This window comes from Neomonachus schauinslandi, chromosome 10 (assembly GCF_002201575.2).
Source record: "Neomonachus schauinslandi chromosome 10, ASM220157v2, whole genome shotgun sequence".
NCBI lineage: Eukaryota > Metazoa > Chordata > Mammalia > Carnivora > Phocidae > Neomonachus > Neomonachus schauinslandi.
In genome coordinates, this window is record NC_058412.1 from 76,340,006 (window position 1) to 76,365,079 (window position 25,074).

The following is a 25,074-nucleotide window of genomic DNA, read 5'->3' on the forward strand; positions in this document are numbered from 1 at the left end:
GAGCAGAAGAGACCATTTCCAACCCTCTGCCTCAGAGCAGAGAGATCGCAGTCTGTTCTTCAGTGAGCTCTCCAGGCCCCACTGTCTCTGTTTCTGTCCGTGCTGCTATAAACTGCAGCATTCTGGGTTGTGCGCCTCTCCGCAGTGCTCCCAGTCCTGCCTCCAGGTCAGGGCACGTCTCTGCCCTTTGTGCTTCTAAAACTGCCAGTCGCTCCCAGTTCACCTGCGCGACCCCGCCACTCCGGGTTTCTGACCTGGGGGCTGCCCTAAAGTCCTTTCTCCGCCGCTACCAGTCTGCTAGTCTGTGTCCCATCCCCAGCGAGCGAGGCTGTCGCTCACCAGCAGTGTAGGATCCCCATGGCCAGGCACCCCCCCGCTGCCGTTTATCCTTCAATACCTGCCTGCAGAATCAGGGCTCCCCACTTTGTACCTCAAAACCAACCGCCTGCGATATTCTGTTTGTAGAGATCCAGATCTTCTTACATCTCAGGATGATTTCGTGGGTGCTCAGAGTGGTCTGGTAGATATCCAGCTCAATTCCAGGGACCAGTTGAAATAGGGTCCCCTACTCCTCCACCATCTTTCCCTCATTACAGTGTTTTTTCTGAGGGTTTACCTTGTTCTTCCAGTTGGAACATATTATTCTTTTTCTTCATTTTCCTTGTCTCTTTGTGTTGTTTTTTATGTGTTAGATAAAATAGTCACCTTTCCCACTCTTAAAGCATGGCCTCATTAAGAGATGGACCTTATTGTTCAACCTTCTTTAGCTCTTGGCTGTCTCTCAAATCTTTGTGATTTCCAACCAGTCAACTTTACTTTTAGTGGTTTCCAGTAGTTGAGGGTATGCCAAGACCTGTCAGTGTTCCAAAGGGGAGGAAATTAGCACCTAGAGTTAGTCTGATTAGAGGCCAATCAGTCAGCCACTTTTAAAGTATGCAAATATACTTCTTTCATGGGAAGACTGGGAGCTGAGTGAGTGTTGGCTCCCTCTGTACTGAGCTGTGATATAATAGCCAATTAAGAACTGTTTCCTTGCTGCTATCCTGTTGAGCCTGTGAACATAAGCCCCGTTGGCCACTGGAGCCAGACTACCAAGGTAAGTATTTTCTGGGTGGCAGACACAAAAACAGGGCATTGGGAGAGCATGAATATGTGCCTGTCAGCCTCCAACTCTCTACAGAGAGTCACCCCCTAGATGTGTGTTTAATTAGAAACCTGCCCTTCCCGCCACAGCTATGAAGATAAACTAATAAGCTTCTTTCACAGATACTGCTGACTTGAAGCAAGGTAGAGGAGAATGCAAAGATGGTGTTCCCTGGCTTATGTTCCCTGAGAGCAACTTCAGAGGCCCCTAGATGGTGTTCACACCATCTTGTTTGTCCTGCCTGCCCCTCAGGACAAAGCTCTAAGACAAGCAAATAAGCTTCTTTCACAGAAAGACTGGGCATGTGCTATCCTTGCTCTTCCCTGGGGTGGTGACCAACCAAGAACTGTCTGTTTGTTATAGTCCCATGGGACCCATGAAACAAGGCCCCCTGGCCACCAGAGTCAGGTGAACAAGGGACATCCCCTGGGTGGCAGGTATGAAAGCCAGAACACCAGACACATGTACAAGCTCCCTTCCTGGAGACACTGGCAATCTGGAGTATGGCAGAGGGAAAGCATGAAGATAGTGTCCATCTTCTGAGGCCTCTGGAGATGAGACATCCCTGACAGTATCTCTAACATTATCCCATTTAATATCATTGGCAATTTATCTCTGCAAATATGGGTAATACCAAGAATTTTGTTAGACTCCTCTAAGGTTTTTTTTTTTTTTTTGGTGATATAAGCTGGTAATCCTAAAATGTAATGCATATCATAACTTTCCCCATTTCCTTTTTTCCTAATCAGGGACTTGTTCTGACAGTTAATAATAACTTCTCTGAATTTCTCCAACTTTTGTTACCAGTGAGATTACACAAGTATTTCTCTAGGTTAACCTTGTTTCTTTAGAATAATGGTCAGCCCAAGAATTACCGTTAGTGTCTGGGTCTTTGTGTTTTAATATTTATTGTTATTATAGCTATTTTCTTAGATGGTAGTAAAGCATATAAAATGTCTTTGTGGGGCACCTGGGTGGCTCAGTTGGTTAGGCGACTGACTCTTGATTTTGGCTCAGGTCATGATCTCAGGGTTGTGAGATCGAGCCCTGCCTCAGGCTCCATGCTCAGCAGGGAGCTTGCTTCTCTCCCTCTCCCTTTGTCCCTCCCCCAACTCTCTCTCAAATAAATAAATCCTAAAAAAATCTTCATCATTCAACTTTTATAGGCTTTTGTCAAGATCTTTAAAAGACTGTTTGTGTCAAAAGCAGTCAGAATCCCCCAAATGTAACCATGTACAGTACAGTAATAGAACAAGGCATCATACGTATCATTGTCCTCACCAGAAGTTAGCAAACCTGGATCCTGGAGTGACACCACTCCTTGATCTCTCACTCAGGAATTAGCAAAGCCTCCTTCCAAGTGGAGTCCAGGGGAAGAGAGAGAATTTTATCTGTCTCTCTAGGTCACTTGCTCCACCTGACTTCTTTTATATAGTTCTAATGCAGTTGATTTTTTAAAAAGAGATTATATATTAGAGCAAGAGAGAGAGAACAAACAGGGGGAGCAGCAGAGGGAGAGAGAGAAGCAGGCTCTCTGATGAGTAGGGAGCCCAATGCGGGACTCAATCCCAGGACTCTGGGATCAACAACTGGGCCAAAGGCAGACGCCCAATCGACTGAGCTACCCAGGTGCCTCTCTAATGCAGTTTCTGCTTGTGGGAAATGGTGACAAGTGGTGAGCCACCAGCTCCCAGGTGGTATTAGAACTTTCTAATACTTTCTGAAACTGCTTTTTAGAACTTTCAGCACCGCGGACAGCACCCCAATCTGTTCTGTGGTCCAGGTTCTTGCTGCTATTTCCTGACTCCCAACCCTGTGTTCTCCCAGACCCTTTACCTTGGGGCAGGGAGGGGGGAGAATCAAGTTATCATTCTGTGGTCCTTGGCCAGCTCTGGTCAGTGATTGGCCCCACCACTTCTGCAAAAATCCATCTCCAGAGCTGGTTCCTTTGCCTCTTTGAGTCAAGGCCTCAGTGAACCCAACTCCGCACAGCTAGGGGGGTGAGGAGTGCCAGGAGCAGGCCAGAATCCTGCAATTGCAGCCTTTCTAGCACCTTTCCTCCATCTTCCCTTTGCTACTAGTCATTTGGCAACTTCTTACTTTCCAGTCACAATATAAGACACATTTGTCGAAAATAATCCACATATAAGTGGACCTGCACAGCTAAAACTCATGTTGTTCAAGGGTCAAATGTATATCATCATCTAAAAGTATTTGCATATTTTGTTAATTTAAGAAAGGGTAAATTAAAATTCTTTTCGTATCCATTTCTTTCCATAAAATGTACAACTCTAAATATTGCTTATAAATTAATTTAAGGTCCAAATTTTTAAAGTTAGTTGCCAATCTGGACATTAAAATTTCAATAACATATTAAGTCCTCATGAATTGTAGTATTTTAAGAATTTTATAAAATTAAGCTATTTAAAAAGATATTTAAATGCAATATATGTACACACATATATATACTGTATATACACTTTTTAAATTTGTTTTTAAACTTTTAAAATTCACTTTAATTAACATATATTGTATTATTAGTGTCAGAGGTAGAATTCAGTGATTCATCAGTTGCATACAACATCCAGTGCTCATGAGTTCAAGTCCCTCCTTAATGCCCATCACCCAGTTACCCCATCCCCCCACCCACCTCCCCTCTGTTTCCTACAGTTAAGAGTCTCTTATGGTTTGCCTCCCTGTTTTCCTCTTATTTTTCTTCCCCTTCCCCTAGGTTCATCTGTTTTGTATCTTAAATTCCACATGTGAGTAAAATCCTATGGTATTTGTCTTTCTCTGACTTATTTCGCTTAGCATAATACCCTTCAGTTCCATCCACGTCGTTGCAAATGGCAAGATTTCATTCTTTTTGATGGCTGAGTAATATTCCATTATATATATATACCACACCTTCTTTATCCATTCATCTGTGGATGGGTATCTGGGCTCTTTCCATATTTTGGCTTTTGTGAACATTGCTGCTATAAACACTGGGGTGCATGTGCCCCTTCAAATCAGTATTTTTGTATCCTTTGGATAAATACCCAGTAGTGCAATTGCTGGATTGTAGGGTAGCTCTATTTTTAACTTTTTGAGGAACCTCCATACTGTTTTCCAGAAGGACTGCACCAGTTTTTCATTCCCACCAACAGTGTAAGAGTGTTCTCCTTTCTCCGCATCCTCACCAACATCTGTTATTTCCTGAGTTGTTCATTTTAGCCATTCTGACTGGTGTGAGGTGGTATCTCATTATGGTTTTGATTTGGATTTCCCTGATGCCGAGCGATGTTCAACACTTTTTCATGTGTCTGCTGGCCATTTGTATGTCTTCTGTGGAGAAATATTTGTTCATGTCTTCTGCCCATTTCTTGACTGGATTTTTTGTTTTTTGGGTGTTGAATTGATAAGTTCTTTATAGATTTTGGGTACTAAACAACTGGGCCAAAGGCAGACGCCCTTTATCTGATAAGACATTTGTGAATATCTTCTCCCATTCTGTAGCCTGCCTTTTAGTTTTGTTTCCTTTGCTGTGCAAAAGCTTTTTATCTTGATGAAGTTCCAATAGTTCATTTTTGCTTTTGTTTCCCTTGCCTTTGGAGAAAAACCAAGAAGTTGCTGCAGCTGAGGTCAAAGAAGTTGTTGCCTGCATTCTCCTCTAGGATTTTGATGGATTCCTGTCTCACATTTAGGTCTTTCATCCATTTTGAGTTTATTTTTGTGTATGGTGTAAGAAAATGGTCCAGTTTCATTCTTCTACATGTGGCTGTCCAATTTTCCCAGTACCATTTATTGAATAAAATAAAAGTCCTTTTTCCATTGGATATTCTTTCCTGCTTTGTTGAAGATTAGTTGACCATAGAGTTGAGGGTCCATTTCTGGGCTCTCTATTCTGTTCCATTGGTCTATATGTCTGTTTTTGTGCCAGTAGCCTACTGTTTTGCTGATTACAGCTTTGTAATAGAGCTTGAAGTCCAGAACTGTGATGCCACCAGCTTTGGTTTTCTTTTTTCAAGATTCCTTTGGCTATTCAGGTCTTTTCTGGTTTCATACAAATTTTGGGATTGTTTGTTCCAGCTCTGTTAAAAAAGTTGGTGGTATTTTGATAGGGATTTCACTGGATGTGTAGATTGCTTTGGGTAGCATAGACATTTTAACAATATTTTTTCTTCCAATCCATGACGCATAGTTTTCTCATTTCCTGTGTCTTCCTCAATTTCTTTCATAGGTCTTCTACGGTTTTCAGAGTATAGATCCTTTATCTCTTAGGTTTATTCCTAGGTATCTTACGGTTTTTGGTGCAATTGTAAATGGGATGGATTCCTTGATTTCTCTTTCTTTTGCCTCATTGTTAGTGTATAGAAATGCAACTGACTTCTGTGCACTGATTTTATATCCTGACACTTTGCTGAACTCCTGTATCAGTTCTAGCAATTTTTTGGTGGAGTCTTTTGGGTTTTCTACATATAGTATTATGTGGTCTGTGAAGTGTGAAAGTTTGACTTCTTAGCCTATTTAGATGCATTTTCTTTCTTTTTGTTGTCTGATTGCTGAGGCTAGGACTTCCAGTACTATGTTGAACAACGGTGCTGACAGAGGACATCCTTGTCATGTTCCTGACCTTAGGGGAAAAGCTCTCAGTTCTTTCCCGTTGAGGATGATATTTGCTGTGGGTTTTTCGTATATGGCTTTTATGATATTGAGGTATGTTCCCTCTATCCCTACATGGTGGAGAGTTTTTATCAAGAAAGGATGCTGTATTTTGTCAAATGCTTTTTCTGCATCTATTGAGAGGATCATATGGTTCTTGTCCTTTCTTTTATTAATGTGGTGTATCACATTAGTTGATTTATGGATGTTGAACCACTCTTGAACCACTGGGAATATATCCCAGCTGGTCATGGTGAATAATCCTTTTATTTTTTAACTTTTTTAAAGGTTTTATTTATTTGAGAGAGAGAGAGAGAGAGTGTACAAGCCAGGGGGGAGAGGTACAAGCCCCGCTGAGCAGGGAGCCCAACATGGGGTTCCATCCAAGGACTCCAGGAGCATGACCTGAGCTGAAGGCAGATGCTTAACCGACTGAGCCCCCGAGGTGCCCCGTGAGTAATCCTTTTAATGTCCTGTTGGATCCTATTGGCTAGGATCTTGGTAAGAATTTTTGCATCCTTTTTCATCAGGGATATTGGTTGTAATTCTCCTTTTTGGTGGAGGCTTTGTCTGGTTTTGGGATCAAGGTAATGCTGGCCTCATAGAATGAGTTTGGAAGTTTTCCTTCCATTTCTGTTTCTTGAAACAGTTTCAGAAAAATAGGTATTCATTCTTCTTTAAATGTTTGGTAGAATTCTGCTGGGAGGCAATCTGGACCTGGACTCTAGCTTGTTGGGAGATTTTTGATTACTGATTCAATTTCTTTGCAGATTATGGGTCCATTCAGGTTGTCTATTTCTTCCTGTTTCAGTTTTGGTAGTTTATATGTTTCTAGGAATGCATCCATTTCTTCCAGATTGCCTAATTTGTTGGCATATAATTGCCTATAATATTCTAATTCTTTGTATTTCTTCAGTGTTGGTTGTGATCTCTTCTCTTTCATTCATGATTTTATTTGGGTTCTCTTTTCTTTTTGATAAGTCTGACTAGGGGCTTATTGTTCTTATTCTTTCAAAGAACCAGCTCCTGGGGCACCTGGGTGTCTCGTAAGGTTACTTACGAGAGTCCTGGGATTGAGCCCTGAATCTTGGGTTCCCTGCTCAGCAGGGAGTCTGCTTCTCCCTCTGCCTGCCACTCCCCCTGCTTGTGCTCTCTCTCACTCTCTCTCAAATAAGTAAATAAAATCTTTAAAAAAACAAACAAACAAAAAAACCCCCAAGCCCCCAAAGAAACCAGCTCCTAGTTTTGTTTTTCTGTCCTACCGTTCCTTTGATTTCTGTATCATTGATTTATAGGCTTTGTTTGCTGTTCTTTTTTCAGCTCCTTTAGGTGTAGGGTTAGGTTGTGTATTTGAGACTTTTGTTGTTTCTCAAGAAAGGCCTGTATTGCTATATACTTCCCTCTTAGGATGGCCTTTGCTGCATCCCAAAGGTTCTGAATTGTCTTGTTTTCATTTTCATTTGCTTCCATGTATTTTTAAAATTCCTCTTTAATTTCCTGGTTGACCCATTCATTCTTTAGTAGGACGCTCTTTAAATTCCATGTATTTGTGTTACTTCCAAATTTTTTCTTTAGTTGACTTCAAGTTTTAAAGCATTGTGGTCTGAAAATATGCATGGAATAGTATCAATTTTTTTTTTTTTTTTTTTTTTTACTGGTTGAGACCTGATTTGTGACCTGGTATGTGATCTATTCTGGAGAATGTTACATGTGCACTTGAGAAGAATGTGTGTTCTGTTAAGATGAAACGCTCTGAATATATCTGTGTATTCCATCTGATCCAGTGTGTCATTTAAAACCCTTGTTTCCTTGTTGGTCTTCTGCTTAGATGATATGTCCATTGCTGTGAGTGGGGTGTTAAAGTCCCTTACTATTATTTTATTATTATCAATGTGTTTAATTTTATTATTAATTGGTTTATATATTTGGCTGCTCCTGTGTTAGGGGCATAAATAGAGTTTTAGATCTTATTGGATAGACCCTTTTATTATGATATAGTGTCCCTCTTCATCCCTTACTACTAGTTTGATATAAGGACTGCTACCCCAGCTTTCTTTTGATGTCCATTAGCATGATAAATAGTTCTCCACACCCCCCTTTCAATCTGGAGGTGTCTTTGTGTCTAAAATGAGTCTCTTACAAGCAGCACATTGATGGGTCTTGTTTTTCTATCCATTCTGATACCCTATGTCTTTTGATTGGAGCATTTAGTCCATTTATATATATATTTAAAGATTTTATTTGACAGATACATAGCGAGAGAGGGAACACAAGCAGGGGGAGTGCGAGAGGGAGAAGCAGGCTTCCCGCAGAGCAGGGAGCCCGATGCGGGGTTCAATCCTAGGACCCCAGGATCATGACCTGAACTGAAGGCAGACGCTTAATGACTGAACCACCCAGGCGCCCCTATATTTTATTTTTTTTAAAGATTTATTATTTTGAGAGAGGGAGTGAGCAAGCATGAGCAGGGGGAGGGTCAGAGGGAGAGGAAGAGAATCCCAAGCTGACTTCTCATGGATGACTGAGCCATCCAGATTAAAGTAAAAGTAAATAGTAAAAGTAAAAGCCCCAGAGCTTTTACTTTATTTTTTAAAGATTTTTATTTATTTATTAGGATGAGAGAGAGAAGGAGCAGGGGGAGTGGCAGGTAGAGGGGGAAGCAGACTCCCTGCTGTGCAAGGAGCCCAATGAGGGGCTCGATCCCAGGACCCTGGGATTGTGACCTGAGCCCAAGGCAGATGCTTAACTGACTGAGCCACCCAGGCATCCCCAGCTTTTACTTAAAACAGTTAGATTGAATCCTGTCAAGAGTTCAGGTTAGGTGGGTATGTTGCCAGGCAAACACCTCCTGGGAGAGTTATTTGGAAGTAACAAAGTAACAGCAGAAGGTCTTGTATTTTTTTCCTCATTTCATGTGAATGGTGTTTCTCAAGCCTGGGGCTGAGAGCAGCATGCGGTGAAATTAGAACTTAAAAGAGACAGGCATTTGGGAGTGTTAGGTGATTCTTAGGAAGAAGTTCAGGAGCCCTAATGAGATACCTTTACTGAGGTGAAGTTTGGAACCAGGGGGTTAATCTGAAGCTCACCTGTTTTCATTGCTCTGTAACACCTTATTTGCTTTGGTGGAGAAAGAGAATCTCCAGCCTTAAATGTGTCCCCGTTTTGCAAGTGCACATAGGCGCTCCCACTAGTGAGACTGTACAAGGGCCACGTCTGCCAGGGGCCCAGAGCACCAGGGCTCGGATTGTACAGGAATCTGGGACAAATCACAGGTTGGAAAAGCGATGTGGCTGGTTCCCCTGAGCCTTAGTGTAACACGGAGAAGAGGTCAGACTCAAATTCATCTTGTACGTTTCCCCGAAACCACTCTGACCTCGGGGATGGTTGGATTTCTTCCTGATGTAACTGACCTCAAACAAAGTTTGTGTTGAGCATCTCCTTGTTACCCAGCAAGGCTGAGCTTTAAAACAGACTGGAAATAAGCGGGTGAGAGAAGCAGCTGGAGCAGGCAAGACCGTGTGAAAGAGTAAACGAGGCTGACGCGCTGCGGCATATGCAGCTTGCCTGGGATGTGTTGTTTCTACACGTACCATTTGGAGGATTTGTGGGAATTTTAACATTGGAAAAGGGTCAACATGCTTCTATTTAAAAGGAAGAATAAATTTTAGATGTGTCAATTATTTTCTCTCAAGGACCTTCAGTGACCACCATGGAAAGACACGGAATTTAATTAGACCACAGAGGGTTCCAGCCACGATAAATCAAACTGCACAGAATAAGGCAATGACTGAATGGTCTACTTCGGGATGAGAGAATCCAAATAAATTCATCTTGCTGTAAAGAAGAGACACACAGCAATTCAAGGCTTTTGAAAAAAGCATCATTTATTTCAAAGTACAACACAAAGTTGTATTTTTAAGAAATACACATTCAATCTTGTATCCCAAGACCTGGCTATGTGCATTTCAGTTTATCTTTAAAATAAATTCAGGTATACAAATGGTACATACCTCAAGTACAAACAGCACAGAAAATGCATATGGTCTCAACCGAATGTTTTTACATTCATTCACTGTTCTTAAAGTTGACTTACATTTCTGTAATCTGCTTTTAAACCAAGACAGCCTTATTTTAAAAAAATACTCTATTTTTCAGCACAAAGTCCTCATACATTTTTAAAATTAGATCTTGGTGCATAATATTGCGAAATTATTAAAAACCAAACTTGGTAATTTAATAAAATTGTCACATGCCAGGACTTCTGAATCAACTCAAATTATTTCCTTAGCTGTAAATGTCAAATTTGTGTTCATACAGATAAATAAAGGATGGAAGAAGACAGGTGGTGGAAACTTGATAGCAGTTAAGGTTTTCAGATGTACAGGTCTTATTAGAGTTTGTGGCTGAGTCCAGACTTTTTTCCCTAAAAGCACAACAGCAAATCTCATATTATCATAATTGCAAGAAAGATCTGAAAGAAGCGAGTGGTACAAGCCTGCCCTGCTTGAGTCTGTTTTGCAAAGACGAGGAGGGTGGGCAGTGGGAAGCCACAGCAGTAACAGCCTTAGGAAGATGTCTCACAAACTGGCATATTATGGCCTAGACGAGGGGCCCCCAGTTTTTGTTGTTGTCGCCTAATTTCAATTCTCATGAGGAAAGTGTGAGTTAGACCAAGGGTCAGAGCTTCTTCTTCCGATTGTGGGGCTCCATATCCGCCACGGGTTGTACGTCTGCCCCAAGTCATCGGCTGGGCTGGAGGTGGAGGGAGCATGAGGAGCAGAGGAGTTTTCAGTGCCCATGAGGCCAATGCTTGGCAGCGTATTGGCTGGAGTGGTGAAGGGCAGGGTACTGTTCAGGTTGCTGGACCAGATCGAGTTGCTGAACGGAGTGGTGGACCACAGGCCGCTGGTGTTGCCAAGGATCGACTGACAAGACAGAAAACAAGCAGCATGGAGCATCAGGACTGACAGGCACGCAGGTGGTACATTGGTGAAGCTTATGCTAAAAATCGGGGCTGGGCCATAGCTTCTTGCACCTTCTTTATTTTGAAACAAATGTTTCATACATATAGCCATCTCAGAGTCTGAGCAGATGGGTCTGCTATTTTAAAGAAGGGCTGGCAAACTACAGTCAGTGGGCCACCCCCAGCCCTGTTTCTGAAGTGAAAGGTCTGCTGGAACACGGCTGCACCTACTGGTGGAGGGGGCATAGGTGACCAGATGCACAGAAGCAGGATGGCCTGCGAAGCCCAAAATAGCTGCTGACGCCTGTTTTAAAAGCATCTTAACCATTCTTTAAAACTGAAGCCAGAATGATTTACAAGTAAAGACAAGCTCTGAAATCTAGGAAGGTAAAATATCTACTTTCAACCCTGCTTGTCTAGTTTTTCTGAGAATGAAGAAGGAGTCACAGTGGGATATTTTTCTGTCATACTTTTGTGAAAGCAGAAACCAGTAATTATCTTGGTAAGAATACTTTTTTGGAGCATGTTCTTGACAGAAACATTTAGCTGAAAAACCAACAACTGTACACTGGAAAAGCTCAAGCTAAAGACAGAGGTGCCCCCCAGAAGCAAAATCAATGCAACTTTCCAGCAGCCTGCTCCTGGGGGCCCGCGGGGCTACAGCCACCTCCTGCCGCTGTCTGGCCCTCAGCCACACCTGCAGGCTGATTTACGGCTTGGGAAGAGGCTGGACTGACTTTGCTCAACTCGGAGACCTACCCCACAGGTGCTCACTTGTGCTTCCTATAATTTCCTGACTAATCGCTGAAGACTATGGATGGGTCACTCTGGCAGAATATGAAGACACAGCAATGGAGGCCGCAGAAGAACTAACCTGTCCCTTCCATGCTATCTGGCCTTTTATAAGGGCGTCAGTGCCGCATGAGTAACAGTGACAGTAAGAGCAGTAATGATGAGGGAGCAGGTGAGGCCAAGCCCCGAATACTCACTGTGGCCGTGTGGGTCGGGGAACTGGAACTGGCTGGCCAGGAAGGGCTGGGATCTGTTGCTGGAGAGTCCCAAAGGTATGAAGGGCCACTACTAAACTCGTTCCAGCCTCTCTGGGAGGCCTGATTGCATGACCGAGATAACCCGAGTCTGCTGAAAACTTCTGCAAATAAGGAGGAAGTCAAGTCTGTATTATTGTGCCACGCTCACTCACCTAGGATAAGATGGGGCATTCACTCAGAGGCACATGTCCCCCCACCTGCTCACTCAGAGCCCCCCACCTGTTCTGCCAGCTCCCACCATACCCTGGGGAGAACAGGGCACAGGGGGCAATCCCCAGAACTCACGCACATGGCCCACGATCTGAGCTCTTTCCCCGCACCCATCACTGGATGGCATCAAGTGCAAACATCCCATCACTAATGTGACCTCTACTTCTGGACACCAAGTAAGGAGCCCAGCAGGGCCAGGAGTCATCTTTCAGACACACAATCCTTTCTCGAAGTTCTTAAATAAATGCTGGGGAACACAAACTGATTGGCACTCAGGGCACTGAGCTGGCTCCACCAGACCTTTGGGCTGGTTGGGGGAGGGGGCAGAAGAGGAGACCCTTTTGCGAGCTTCTTGCGGGGCCTCCCTCTTTGTGGGCCGCTGTCCCAGGGGCTGAGTAGGCCCGGGCTCCCAAGCATCTATCTGGGAGAGCCCTGCTGCCCTCAAGTCAGCCTGCGTATCTTCTACACGAAGAAACACACCTCTTAGAAATGCCTACTAAATGACAGGCTTGGGGCGCCTGGGTGACTCAGTCGGTTGAGCATCTGCCTTTGGCTCAGGTCGTGATCTCGGGGTCCCGGGATCGAGCCCCACATCGGGCTCTGTGCTTAGTGGGGAGTCTGCTTCCTCCTCTGCCCCCACCACTTGTGCTGGCTTGCTCTCTCACTCACTCACTCTCAAATAAATCTTAAAAAAAAAAAAATGACAGGCTTTCCTAGTTCAGTGTGTTTCTCCACACATAAAACTAGACCTCATCTTCCTTTCTTCTCTGTCCACAGGCTTATTAGTTACAGATCTAGTGTTAAACACTCACCACCAGTTAGGTTAAAAGAATTTCCAAAGGCCGAGAACGAATTGAGGGGTGTGAAGTCAGGGCTGCTGGGGTTGCTGGCGGGACTCCACAAACCCGAGCTGGATGTTACAGGAGGAAAACGCAACACAGAGATGTATAATGGTTAGTGGGAACAGGCCTGTTACACACGGCTTCAGACACGGTGGGCGCTGCTTCACCTGGGGGCACTCAGATATGAAAGGCAAAGGCTTCTACGCCACAAAGGATTCAGGCACAGAGAGGTTCTGAGCTCCTAGGCTACCGGAAGCTGTGAGCCTGGTTCAAAGCAAGTGTTCTGCAGCGAGAACAGGTGTTTTTTTTCCCTTATGTTTGCTTTTTTGGTAATGGAAGATTTATTTAAAAAATTTCAAATCTAGGACTCCTCCCTTTTAGTACGAGGTAGGTAAAACTGGGGCTGTACCGACAGTCTTTACTGTTATTTATCTGGGAAAATGAACCAAGGCAATCGGTGCAGGTCATGGTGACCAGGGGGGTTGCTCTGGGTCAGGAGAGTGGCATCTCCAGTAATTTACTACACTGTCTAGTACGAACTCCAGTTTCCTTCTCCTATCTCTATCAGCTCACATCCTTTCGTATGACAGACCGCGACAGGGAAGAAGGATGAACACACACCTGCCCCGCTGTCGGGGGGTGGGGGCAGTCACCAGGAGAAGCACAGCAACCGGGCTTTCTGCTTCCACCCAACAGACGAGAGCTCCTAGAGGTGCCTGACTGCTGTGATGGCCTACTTCGAATCTCGGGGGAACACACGTATGGACAGAAGAAGCTAACCTTGACTTTTATCTTTCTTTTGATTAAGAATGGTCTACCATACCTGTCTGAGCCATCGCTGTCGACAGGAGTGTGTGAAATGCCAAGGCTGCTGGAAAAATCTGTTTTGTTTGAAGAAACTTTAGCAAAGCCATTCCCGCCTGTAACAATGGACTCTGAATCAGTCAAAGGCAATTCCACCGTGCCCGAAGCCCATGTGTGACAGGCAGGACACCAAGCCACTCACCTGGACTCTTGTCGTACCCGGCGGTGACTGCAGCAAAAGTGGGGTTGCCGTTCCTGCCAGGGAGTGAGGCTGCTTTTGTCAATTTGTGTTTGCTTCCACTTGGCTGCTTGGTTTTAGGGTCACTTGAAGGAAGAAGCAAAGAGGGGGGTCATTCCTCATTAGTCCAGGGTGGAGGCCCATTGGGGGCACTTGCTTTGGGTGGTGTGGCTGCCCCGGGACTGAGCCCATGCAGTGCCCTCACTGAGGCTGGGCCCAGGTTTTGACAGGGACCTGGAAATAGTCCAGGGCAGCCCCCAGAGCACGGCCTGGCCTCACGTAAAATGCTCCCAGACCTAAGACTGCTGTCCGATGGGACATAAAGGACTTCGGGGAAAGGTGTGAAAACAGAAGGCCCCTAGGAAAGAGGCCAGGGCAGGGATGAGCATTTAGGGGTGGAAAGGCTGCAATCCCATTTTAAAGAACACTAGATAGGGAGCCACCGGGTCATGGGCCAAGGAGGAGAACAAGGGCTCACTGCTGGGCAACACTATGCGGCAGGGTTCCAGTCTCCAGCCCCCGTCAGGACCTGGTAAGGGGCCCGGTTCGGCAAGGGCCCCAGGCGGGGCACCTTGCCCCCTGGCTCTTTGGCAGGAGAGAAAAACCAGGCAGGTCGGCTGTAGTTTCAGGCTGGGTGGTGACAGCACTGAGGCGGGCTTGCCAGGGAGGGCGTGCGGTGCTGACGGCATGCTGGTACACGCCAAGAACTCGTTCTGGGCTCCTCACTCTCACTGGGGTTCCTGTTACACTAAGCCGAACACGGCGGGGCTCCGGGCCTCCAGGGAGGAGCGCCGTCAGGGGGTCCCGCCTGCCCGTCGGGAGGCTGCTGCCTCTGCGCACAGCACGTCCTGCAGCACCTCCCTGCGGCCGGCCGCGGGCCAGAGCCTGCCCTTGTAACCGCTCAGCTCCGCTGCCGTGAGGTCAAAATAAACGTCCTGTAAAGCCGCTTCCTCAACACCCAGGGCAGCTGTAGATCTTCATGTAATACTTAGGATGCTTACTGCCGGGCCCCGACGTGGGGGCAGTGACCCCGGGACAGGGCAGAAGCTTGTAAAGAACAGACAGGAGAGGTGGGACAGGACAGCAGGCTGTGGCCACCGAGCGTCTGCACTCGAAGGGCGCAAGCATCTACAGAACTTAGTTATCTGAAGAGTGGGTGGCGGCCAGGGACCCACCTGCTGGAGCTGTTGACGACGCTGCTGTAGCTGCCCCGGGTCGAGAACGGGCAAGGTGCAGCGGGGGGGGACGGAGAGGCAGGCGTCGGTGAGGTCTGGCGTTGTTTTAAGAAAATGTCTGCGTTGAGGGTTTGCAGAGAAAGTTTATAAAGGCTATCGGTAGCTGGAAATGAAAAATAAAAGGTCTCATTAACGTAATGTTTTTTTACTCTTGAAATTACTTTTGATGTTCTGATAGAATGCAGAACTCAAGTGCTTCTGTAAGAAAGTTTTTACATGTGTTGTTTAAAGGTTTGAAAGGAAAAAAGGAAGTCCTGTGTCTCTGTGCAGCATGAGGCTTTCCGATTCACTGGCATGACTCCTCTCTCCTTGGTGCTCTGCTGCACCCTCCTGGGCAGGTTCTCCCACCTCACGCTGGGAAGGCGGCTCTTCCTCATCCTTCAGGGACGGGCAGGGAAAAATCAGTGTTTGGGACAGGAAAGAGTCCCGGTACTTCCACCCAGGCTCACACCTGCAGCAGGTGCAGGGCGGCAGGCGGAACCATCCTGAGACCTATAGCTTGACCCTGCCCTGCACTCCGCGGGCACACCTGGGGTGCTGCCACCCCACTCCGCTTCACAAGGATACGAGCTCCTACAAGAGTCCTGCTGCCCTTCAGGATAATGTGTACACAGCTGTTTGAAAAATTTATAACAGAAAAAACTTGTGAAATATTTATCCTGCACTAAGAGGAAACACACATAACTTCTTTCAGAAAACGGCATCATCTGGCGCATCCACCGGCGAGGTGGTATCCTGCCCCAGCCACTGCGGCACAAAGAGGTGTAAGGAAGGGGCTCTGGCCTCTGCAAGCTCAGTCTCCATGGGCTCCCGGGGTGTGAGGTTGGGCACCTACCCACAGTTATCCTGGCCCAAGCGCTCTGTCTTGTCATCCTCCTTTCCCATCCCTGCCCAACACAGCCCTTCCACCTTAGCACATTCCCACCTCATCCCTGCCTGACGGCCCCTCCTGCCCCATGCAAGCCCTGTCTACAGTGAGGACAGCCTGCTCTACTCCCATTTTCTGTGTCTGTTTCATCTCACTTCCAGAAAGAACTGAAGCCTGCTCAACATGGTGGTTCCACTTCTCTCTCTCCCACCCCCGTAGTTCTCCCCAAGCCCCCAGGGCTCTGGGGCTGGATGAAGCTGCATGTTCCTTGGCTGTGTCAAGGCAGCAGATACGGACGGCACTGCCGTGCTAAGCCCCCTTCTTCTCGAAGCCCAAGCTAGCCGTTCATTCCCCATCTCCAGTGCCACTTTGCACCTATCCCAGGATTCTGACATTCCTCAGTGGTGCTGGCCCCTTATTCCCCGTCCTTGTCTCCGCTCCACCAGCTCTCACCCTTGAGCATGTGGCTAATCCCTTTCTTATATGCTCTGTAGTCTGCTGATGCGATGCCCATGTTCAGGGCCCATCTCCAAGCTCTCCACCTTTTGGCCTGCCTCGGAAGCCCCTACAGCACAGTGTGTCTGATATCACCTCTACATGGTAGGGCCATTATTTGTACAACTGTCCCGATCCTTCCCTAGCCACCCCTTGTATGACACCTTCTCTGACTCTCCCCCCACTCCCAAGAAGTGAGCTGGGAGCTGTCCACAGTGGGGCGGCCGCACTCTGCCTTGTGGTGCTTGCTCGCCCAGGTGCCTGTCCCGGGGGAGCATGCGCTGCATCCCTTGGTGGCTCTCCTTTAGTGGGATGTGTTTCACTGGGCCCAGTAGCTGCAGAAGCACTTAGTAAATGTTGGAATGCAACACGGGAAGTCAAGAAAAGTCAGAAAAAGACCTTATGGACTAATGCTTGAAGTAAGAAGAGAAGAGAGGGGGGGGGAAGGCAGGAGGTGACCAAGAATAGCATAGGGCATGTGTAATTAGAGAACTTTTCTATTTGCCTTTCAATAACCCCTTGGATTTGTTGTCTTTTAAAGTCATGACATTATTCCAAGACAATTTTCTCAGTATCTCCTATGGGCACAGGGCACCATGCTATAAAGGGTGCTGCCTGGGGGTAGAGCGATCTCTCCACATGGGTTCCCAGCGAGGAGCGGGCTCGCAAAGCCCTGAGTGAAAGATGCTTTAGCCCAGTGGGAAGCCTAGGAAATGAAGCACTGCTAACAGAGGGTTTGGAGGCTAGAGGTCTCAGCCAGATCAATGATCAGCAAAGGGTGGAGAAGGGAGAAAAGATAAGAAAGCAGGGGTAGAGGAAGTGTATTAGACTGATTCTTAATGGTTTCATGTAGCAATTTTGTGTATCTAGTGGAGCCCTGTAGAACTTTCTAGTAAGGCTGGTGGAGAGAGCAGAGAGGTTACAGGATGTGGGACCAGGGTAAGATATTCCTTGGCTGGAAAAGCACAAAATAATTACGAAGATGTGGGCCTTGGAGCGAGTACACACTTTTCCCAGTGGCAAACCATCTAGCTGTATGACAGGGAGCTCTGCCCTGAGGCACTGAGCTCTTGGAGACATCGGCTGGCCTTCTTGGATGGGCCTGCGGAGGAAACAGAGGCCTGCAGCATTCTGCTTTCCAAACATTTTCTTCTCCAGACCATTTGCCTGGCATTTCTCACATTCCTCCCCTCCTAAGGTGTGGAGCCAAACTCACATGGGGTTGGATCTGGTCTTTTTCTCCTCCATCCCAAAGGAGTGATGCCAGCACGTTCCTCAGGTGCCACTTTGTGGTAACGCTGTCACAGCCAGCTCTCTGGTCTTGAAGGCTGTGTCCAGTTTATGTCCCCTCTTTCCTGTACCACGTGTTGTTACTCACAGCAGCAGAGCTTATGCTGACTTTACTGGGCTGCAGACAACCCTATGAAACTGGCTCCCTGGGAGCCCTGTCTCCCCAAAGCTGAAAACCTCCCTCTGTGGCGGAGGTGATGTTTGTTTAATATAGAACGGCCCAAATCACAAAGAAGCCAAGGACTAGTGTCCAGCTGAAACCTGAGAGGGGAATCTAAGGAACAAAAAGCATTCAGCCTAAGGAACAAAAATCAGGACTACTGAGAGATTCATTCAAGATATCTTGAATGACCAGGGATTTAGGTTTGTATCTCATCCCAGGCAAAATATAGTATTAAAAAGGGCCAGAAGGTCTCATGGCAAATAGGGGGCCTACAGGTTTTAACAAAGAAAGCATCTTTTTCCAGTGAAAATGTAAAAGGCGCCATGCTTTATGTACACCGCACCTGGATTCCCAAGTTCTCTTCCTCATTCACCTTACTGAGGGCTTCAGTCACCCACTCTTCAGTTAAATCCCCCTTTGCCCCAAACAATCTTTTGTTCAACTGTGATTTTCCCTTTGGCACAAACTGTCTAAGTGTGAGTTCGCTCTAACACCGTAGATGAATCAGTCCTCGAGCTGGTCCTCTCTCGACCCCAAATCCCTATAATTGGGCCCCTCCTTGGCTTGTCTCCGTTGTCTTCTATTTTGGGTCCTGAGTATCTATGGCGAGGACCTAGATCTTATTTTATAGCCTGTGCTACTGTCATGATTTACTGTAGGGCCAAGTCTGACAAACAAGGTAAAGAATCTAGTGAGTAAAATAATGAAACCTTCACACAGGTTGTTTATGTAAAAGATGTGGGTCAAATAGAAGGAAGACTGAATTTTTACAAAAATGATTATTACACTGTAAATGCATGGGGAACTAGTCAGCTAAAAAATGGCTGAGTTAATGATTTCATAAAGAAGTATTTCTTCGGATGATTCACCGCTCCGGACAGATCTTCCCATTTTGTACACTGGGAAGTGGTGTGGTCTACCAGCTCTGGAAGAAGAGTCCTCATGTGAACTGTCTCCTGGTTTCTCTGGTGTAAACACTCCCCCCACGGGCCAAACGAGCTACGACACTTTCACCAAAGGCGGACTATTGAACAATGGGCTTTGGCTGGCTGGTATAAGTGGGCTCCAGCAGACCACAGATGCCAGGACTGCTTTTAAAGCAATATGCCCTGTGGAGTCTTCCTGCCCAGAGTGGGGCACCACGGTTTCTAAATTCCCATACTTACAGCTGCCGGGTTTGTGAACTGGCACGGAATCCCATTCTGGTGGTGGAGAGTCTTTTTCACCTTCTGAGCTACTGGTGTTGCCTAGTTCTTGACTATTTGGGAGGAATTTTGCTAGGGCAGGTGGCCTGTTTTCCACTAACTTATTTGTACCTGCACAAAAATCAGGAAAAAAAAAATCATTAATGGAGGGTAATTCCTTTCTTTCAGGTCTGTTTCAATGAACCTTCCAATGAGGATGAGAACACCACCGTAGCCTTTTATAGGACTGATAACTACTAATCAATTACTGGTAACTCTCAATAATTACTAATACAGTGAATCATGAAAATATCCATATGGTGAAATGAAAATACCTTTTGTTTTCTGGGAATTTCGTGTTTTGGATCCACTTGTCAATGCAGTTGGAAGAGGAATCTTGGTTGGGAGATTTCTGCGTTGTTTACTTTCCAATGGGGGGGTATAAGGGAGCTCTAAAGAACTGAAAGACAATCATGGATGGAAAATTCAAATTTATGCCTTTGTTTTGGAGCAGAGAGTAGAAGTCACTGATCATGCTATAATCTCCACTGCATATGTTTTTCTAATCTGGCTTCCTCAGACACTATGTAGTCATGGTCCTAACAACACTGACTGCTTTCCAAATGTTTCCAAGACTGTTCAGGAGACACTCAGCACATGCAGATTTATGCTTTGCTATTCTGAGTGCTGACAACGAACTGAGGTCCATTACTGGATACTATGGAATGGGTTAGAGCACCTACCTCACAGAGTATGTATAAAGCCTTTAGCACAAACATGCTGCTTTGGGGGCTGCTGAATGCAGTCATTTTGCTTGTGAATGAGTCTTTTCCAGCGTCTGGACTACTAGTGGGATTCTTGAATGTGGAGATTCCGAAAGGTCTCAGACTTAAAACGTCCAAGGGTCTGCACATTTGTCTCATAGAAACCATGAAATGAACCAGGGCTAAGTTCCTGGGTTGCTTTTGAAAATCCACTAGCCCACTGCAGGGCAGCAGGACTGAGCGATTTGCCTAAGCTCTAGGGTGAGTAGGGTGAGATGAATCTTCTTCTTTATTCTTAAACTCAAGGTTAACCCTGGGCAAAAATTTAAGTATTATTTTTATTTATTTAGAGTGTATATGTGTTCTAATAGATTTAGAGGTAAGCTTAACATAATAAACATGTATAAGAAGAACTAATTAGCTCTGAACTTCCTGTCCAAGGCAAAATGGGAGGCATGCTGGGCTAAGTTTCCACAGCCTGATGAAGAGAACATTAAAATTTGGGGGGAGAGAAGCAATTTCTAAGAGAAATGGACAGATGACCTATAGAAGGTGGCAGTGTGAGCAACGTAACTATCTGGGCCATAAGGACATTCTTTACAAATTTGCTTCTGTAATGGCCACCAAGATCCAGTAGTAGGCTTGGGGAGGCCTCTGACAGGAGCTAAGCTAACTTGGTCCAAGAAGGGCATTTTCCGGTGACGGCTGAGACATAGCTGACAGAAACTGGTGGCCCCTTGCGAGAATTCTTCCAAAAATCATCAGTGATCTCCACCATTCTCCTGGTGATGGCCAGAAAGCTGTCGGTTCAAGGCTGAGCAGACAGCTTGCTTTTCATTAAAAATCTGACGAAGTTTACTGGCCGACGTAGATGTTCTAAAAAGGGTGTGTCTCCAACACACCACTCTGGCCTCCCCGAGCCTATCCTTCAGGTTATTTGTTATGCACCATATCATCTTCCTTCTGTTGCTACTCCGACTTCTCACTCCTAGAAGGCAGCCAATTTCTGCTAGGTTCTGGGACAGGGACAGCCCACTGTACTAATTCACACCAGATCTCAAAGGTCAGAAGGGTTCAAACCTTCCAGATGACAGAATAATACATAAATATTATTAATGATATAAACACATTTTAACATAGACTATTTACAAATATTTATATGGTAGTTGGTTAAAGGTCATTTTCTTTTCTTTTGTTTCTATTTCACATATTTTCTATAATAAATAGATATTATATTCAGAATTAGTAAAAGAGCTAACCAAAAACCCAAAGGGCTCTGTTAACCCAAATAAGTAGAATTTTTGGCAGGTTAACAAACCAACATGAAAGAATTCACTGTATACGGGCAAGAGTATTAATGCTACAGTTTTATAAATCTTCCATGTCCTTCTACTTCTGATTGACAGTGTTATTTAAAAACTCCATTTAAGGGGCGCCTGGGCGGCTCAGTCGTTAAGCATCTGCCCTTGGTTCAGGTCATGATCCCAGGGTCCTGGGATCGAGCCCCGCATTGGGCTCCCTGCTCGGCAGGAAGCTTGCTTCTCCCTCTCCCACTCCCCCTGCTTGTGTTCCCTCTCTCGCTGTGTCTTTCTCTGTCAAATAAATAAATAAAATCTTAAAAAAAAAACCCCTCTATTTAAGAAAAAACAACAACAAAGGCTCCCATGAAACAGACACCCAGCCCTCTGGGGGTGGTGGCAGAGGTGGGTGTGCAGTTATTTTTAAGTCATTTATAAGTATAGGGGGTGGGGGCTATTTATACAAAGCATAACTCTGTGCCACTGTAAAATTAGTTGGTTTTTTAAGAAAAAAGGTGTCAGACAACTATTTTATTTTTGCTGATTCATACTGTCCAAAATTAAGCTGGATGATCTTTATCAAGAAACCTTTTTTAAAGCCTTCTGAGTAAAATAGGTAAGAGCCTACTTAATTTAAATGATTCTTTCTTGAAGGGAAAAACCTTTGGTTTTTCAGATCTGGTGGTTCAGATGCCAGGCTTTATTTTTGCTCATGTAATACAGTCTATGCCCCTGTCTGGGGAAGGGGGAAGGCAGAGAGCTGAAGCCAAGATGAGGGCTTTCCCAGTGCTCTCGGGTCTGGAGGCCAGGGTGTGAAATGTGGTGCCCACGGCCCTGAGCTGAGTGTGCTGTTAGAGCAGAGTAGTAGAGAGTACAATTATTCTATGAAGACTTTTTTCCCCCCTCATTTTAGATTATTACATTCAAGTCATGTAAGTCATGTAAAGTGTTGATAAATAAACGGACAACTTCTATGGTGTCAAAGCTGACCAAGATGGACTGACCAGGTCTCTGCCATTGCAACACTATGCTCCACACTCTCAGGAAATGATTTTTTGAAATGAACTTGTGGGAGTATGGTAGGATGTGGCTGCACAGGCAGAGACCATGACTGAGACACTGCTCTGGCTTTATCAACACCTATTTATAAGAAAACAGGTTCCTCAACATTTCAGGATTGGGTCTTGTAGCCTAGAGATAACATAACATCCCAATAATATTGACAATATTTAAAGACTAATTTTTGATAAAGCAAATGTGAACTAAGCCCACAGATTTTATTAATCTTAGAATATCAGTGTTTTGGCTTACTGATATATGGAACAGACATTTATTCCCAATCACATAAAGCTTTCAAAAGAAGATGATAATACATATATGCCTTATTAGTGGTATCTCTTTTTAAGAGTGTATCTATACCCTTCAGATTGTAGAACCATAGAGTAACACACAGCATTTCTGAGGTGACAGGAGTTTTGGGTACCACTAATATTAGGACTGGCAGTGATTTTACCTGAGTGACAGACTGTCATAACTCAGTGTAGACAGAGAGTGGCTCTATTCAGAGAGGTCACGTTTCTGGTTATTAAAAAAGCCAGTCTTTGTATGATCTCCCTGATACATGGAATTTAAGAAACAAAACAGAGGATCACAGGGGAAGAGAGGGAAAAATAAAACAAAACAAAATCAGAGAGGGAGACAAACCGTAAGAGACTCTTAGTAAACAAACTGAGGGTTGCTGGTAGGGGGAATAGGGTAACTGGGTGATGGACATTAAGGAGGGCACTGGGTATTACATGAGACTGATGAATCACTAAACTCTACCTCTGAAACTAATAATACATTATATGTTAATTAACTGAATTTAAATTAAAAAAAAATAAGAATATATGGTCTACTCCTTGTGAAAACAAAAACAAAAACAAAAAAGTCTTTGTTTAACTCCATATTTGAGTGATGTACTAATGAATTCTGACTCTTTTAATACTTTTATCCAACTGAGTTTGGGAAAACACAAAACAAGACTGGTGAGTTTAAAGAGATTAGATTAAGGAGATCAGAAGAGTAAGGTTGCATACGGATTTCTCCAGTTACAAAAGACAATTTTAAAAGACAATTGAGAGGACACTACTTAAACCGTCTTGCTGGTAACGATTTTTTCTCTTAACTATGTACCAAAGGACATGATTATCCTTATAACTGTCCCTTGACAGAGAGCCAGTAGAGAATGGGCTCCTGTAGCTTTCTGTTAACCAGAGAACTCGAAATCCGTACAGTTGGTGGCATTCAAGGAAATCTTTTATAAAATGTTCAAAATCAAATCCGCTAATGGTCAACTTATTTTATAAAAAAAAAATCAGAATACTGTAGAAGAGGAAAAGGGATGAGGGTAAAAATGAACATGTAGTATTTGTATAAGAAATAGTATGTCTCTGAGCTCAGGCATCGAGGCTAATACACAGTGCAGAATGGGTAAAAGTCCTCTGTGGAATGGTTTTGCTATGGTAATTCTGCTAATGGTCAGTTTATTTCATAAAAATTTGGAATATAACAGAAGTCAGTGGAAAAGAGATGAAGGTAAGAATTAACATGTACTATCTGTTTTAAAAAATTATGTCTGAGAGCTCGGGCATCAAGGCTAATCATGCAGATTTGGCAAAAGTCACCTACAGAACAGTTTTGTTACGATAATTCTTAGAAGGTTGGTTTTTAAATTTGTGATAAGAATTACAGCATGATTGTCTATTCTCACAAGATCTCCACGAAAACTACGGTTTTTCATAATTTGTATTTTTTAGCCCCATTTACTTAAGAATATCTGATTAATCACCTAAGCCTGAAAAAGACCTAGAAGAATAATCCCTAATCACTAGAGTATTATTCCAGTCCTGGGGTGCCAGAATGTTGTTAGCACTAATTAGTGCCTCAGGTTGATTTCTCTCAGGAGAGATCCAAGTGTATCAACCATTACTCCACTTGACATTGATTCTAGCTGGGTCAGATTGTTCGCAACAAACTGTGGGATTGGATCCAATAAAAATTTGCACATAAGAGTGAATTTTAGGTATAAATATTCCATTAGTAATTAATGACTGCTATATGCTGTATTATTTCATAAATTCAGGGACGAGGTTTCATTTCACTATAGTTAACACCTAATTTCTCAGGAGCTGTTGGTTCTATGGAAGACACTGCCTGTGCCTGAGTTAAGCCGTCTAGGGAAAGACTCCAGTTTATTGGTGTTTCTGGAAAGCTCACGTATTAGTCCCAGAATCAGAGTAAAACTGATCTTCCAAAAATGTAAGGCCAATTCGAATGATAAGAATGCTTTCCTTTAGTAATTTATACCCAATTCCTTCAACTTCCTAGGTCAATGTGCACTTATCACACAAGAAGGTAAATATCAGCTTACATGCTGATGGCCATTTTATACGATCAACTATGAAGGGCATGGACAATGCTAAAACTAAAATTAGCTTATTTGGTAGATCTAAGGTTTAATGAAAGTAACCTTAGTTAATGACCTAACAGTTCAACTCCTTCATTTACTTGAGGAAACATTCTGCAGCAAGCCTTCCCTGTGGGGCCCACCAGAATCCTGTTCCATGGTGACTGGAATGGAGTTATTTCCTAGTTAATTCTTGTTGATAGAGGATATCTGCCCTGAGTTTTTTTTTTTTTTTAAATGAGAGAGTGAGAAAGGAAGAAGGGGAGGGGCATAGGGAGAGAGAGGGAAAGAATCTCCAGCAGACTTCCCGCTGAGCGCAGAGCCCGACTCCGGGCTTGATCCCAGGACCCTGAGATCATGACCTGAGCTGACACCAAGAATTGGACGCTTCACACCAAGAATTGGACACTTGACTGACTGAGCCACCCAGGTGCC

General features: G+C 44.6%; 1 protein-coding gene across 3 annotated transcripts in view; it reads right to left on the reverse strand.

The window, feature by feature from the left end:
• Window positions 1-9,660: 9,660 nt before the first annotated feature.
• TMEM131 (transmembrane protein 131) overlaps window positions 9,661-25,074 on the reverse strand; it is a 244,452-nt gene continuing 229,038 nt past the window's right edge. For 2 of the 3 annotated variants that reach the window (XM_021701291.1, XM_021701289.1), the window contains 8 exons: window positions 19,465-19,589; window positions 19,112-19,261; window positions 15,070-15,232; window positions 13,859-13,980; window positions 13,676-13,772; window positions 12,823-12,920; window positions 11,741-11,901; window positions 9,661-10,722 (listed from right to left, as the gene is read on the reverse strand). In XM_021701291.1, coding sequence (XP_021556966.1) covers window positions 10,429-10,722; window positions 11,741-11,901; window positions 12,823-12,920; window positions 13,676-13,772; window positions 13,859-13,980; window positions 15,070-15,232; window positions 19,112-19,261; window positions 19,465-19,589 — 1,210 coding nt within the window. In that variant the 3' untranslated portion in view covers window positions 9,661-10,428. The remainder of the gene's footprint in view (window positions 10,723-11,740; window positions 11,902-12,822; window positions 12,921-13,675; window positions 13,773-13,858; window positions 13,981-15,069; window positions 15,233-19,111; window positions 19,262-19,464; window positions 19,590-25,074) is intronic. The other variant, XM_021701290.2, reaches the window with a different exon arrangement.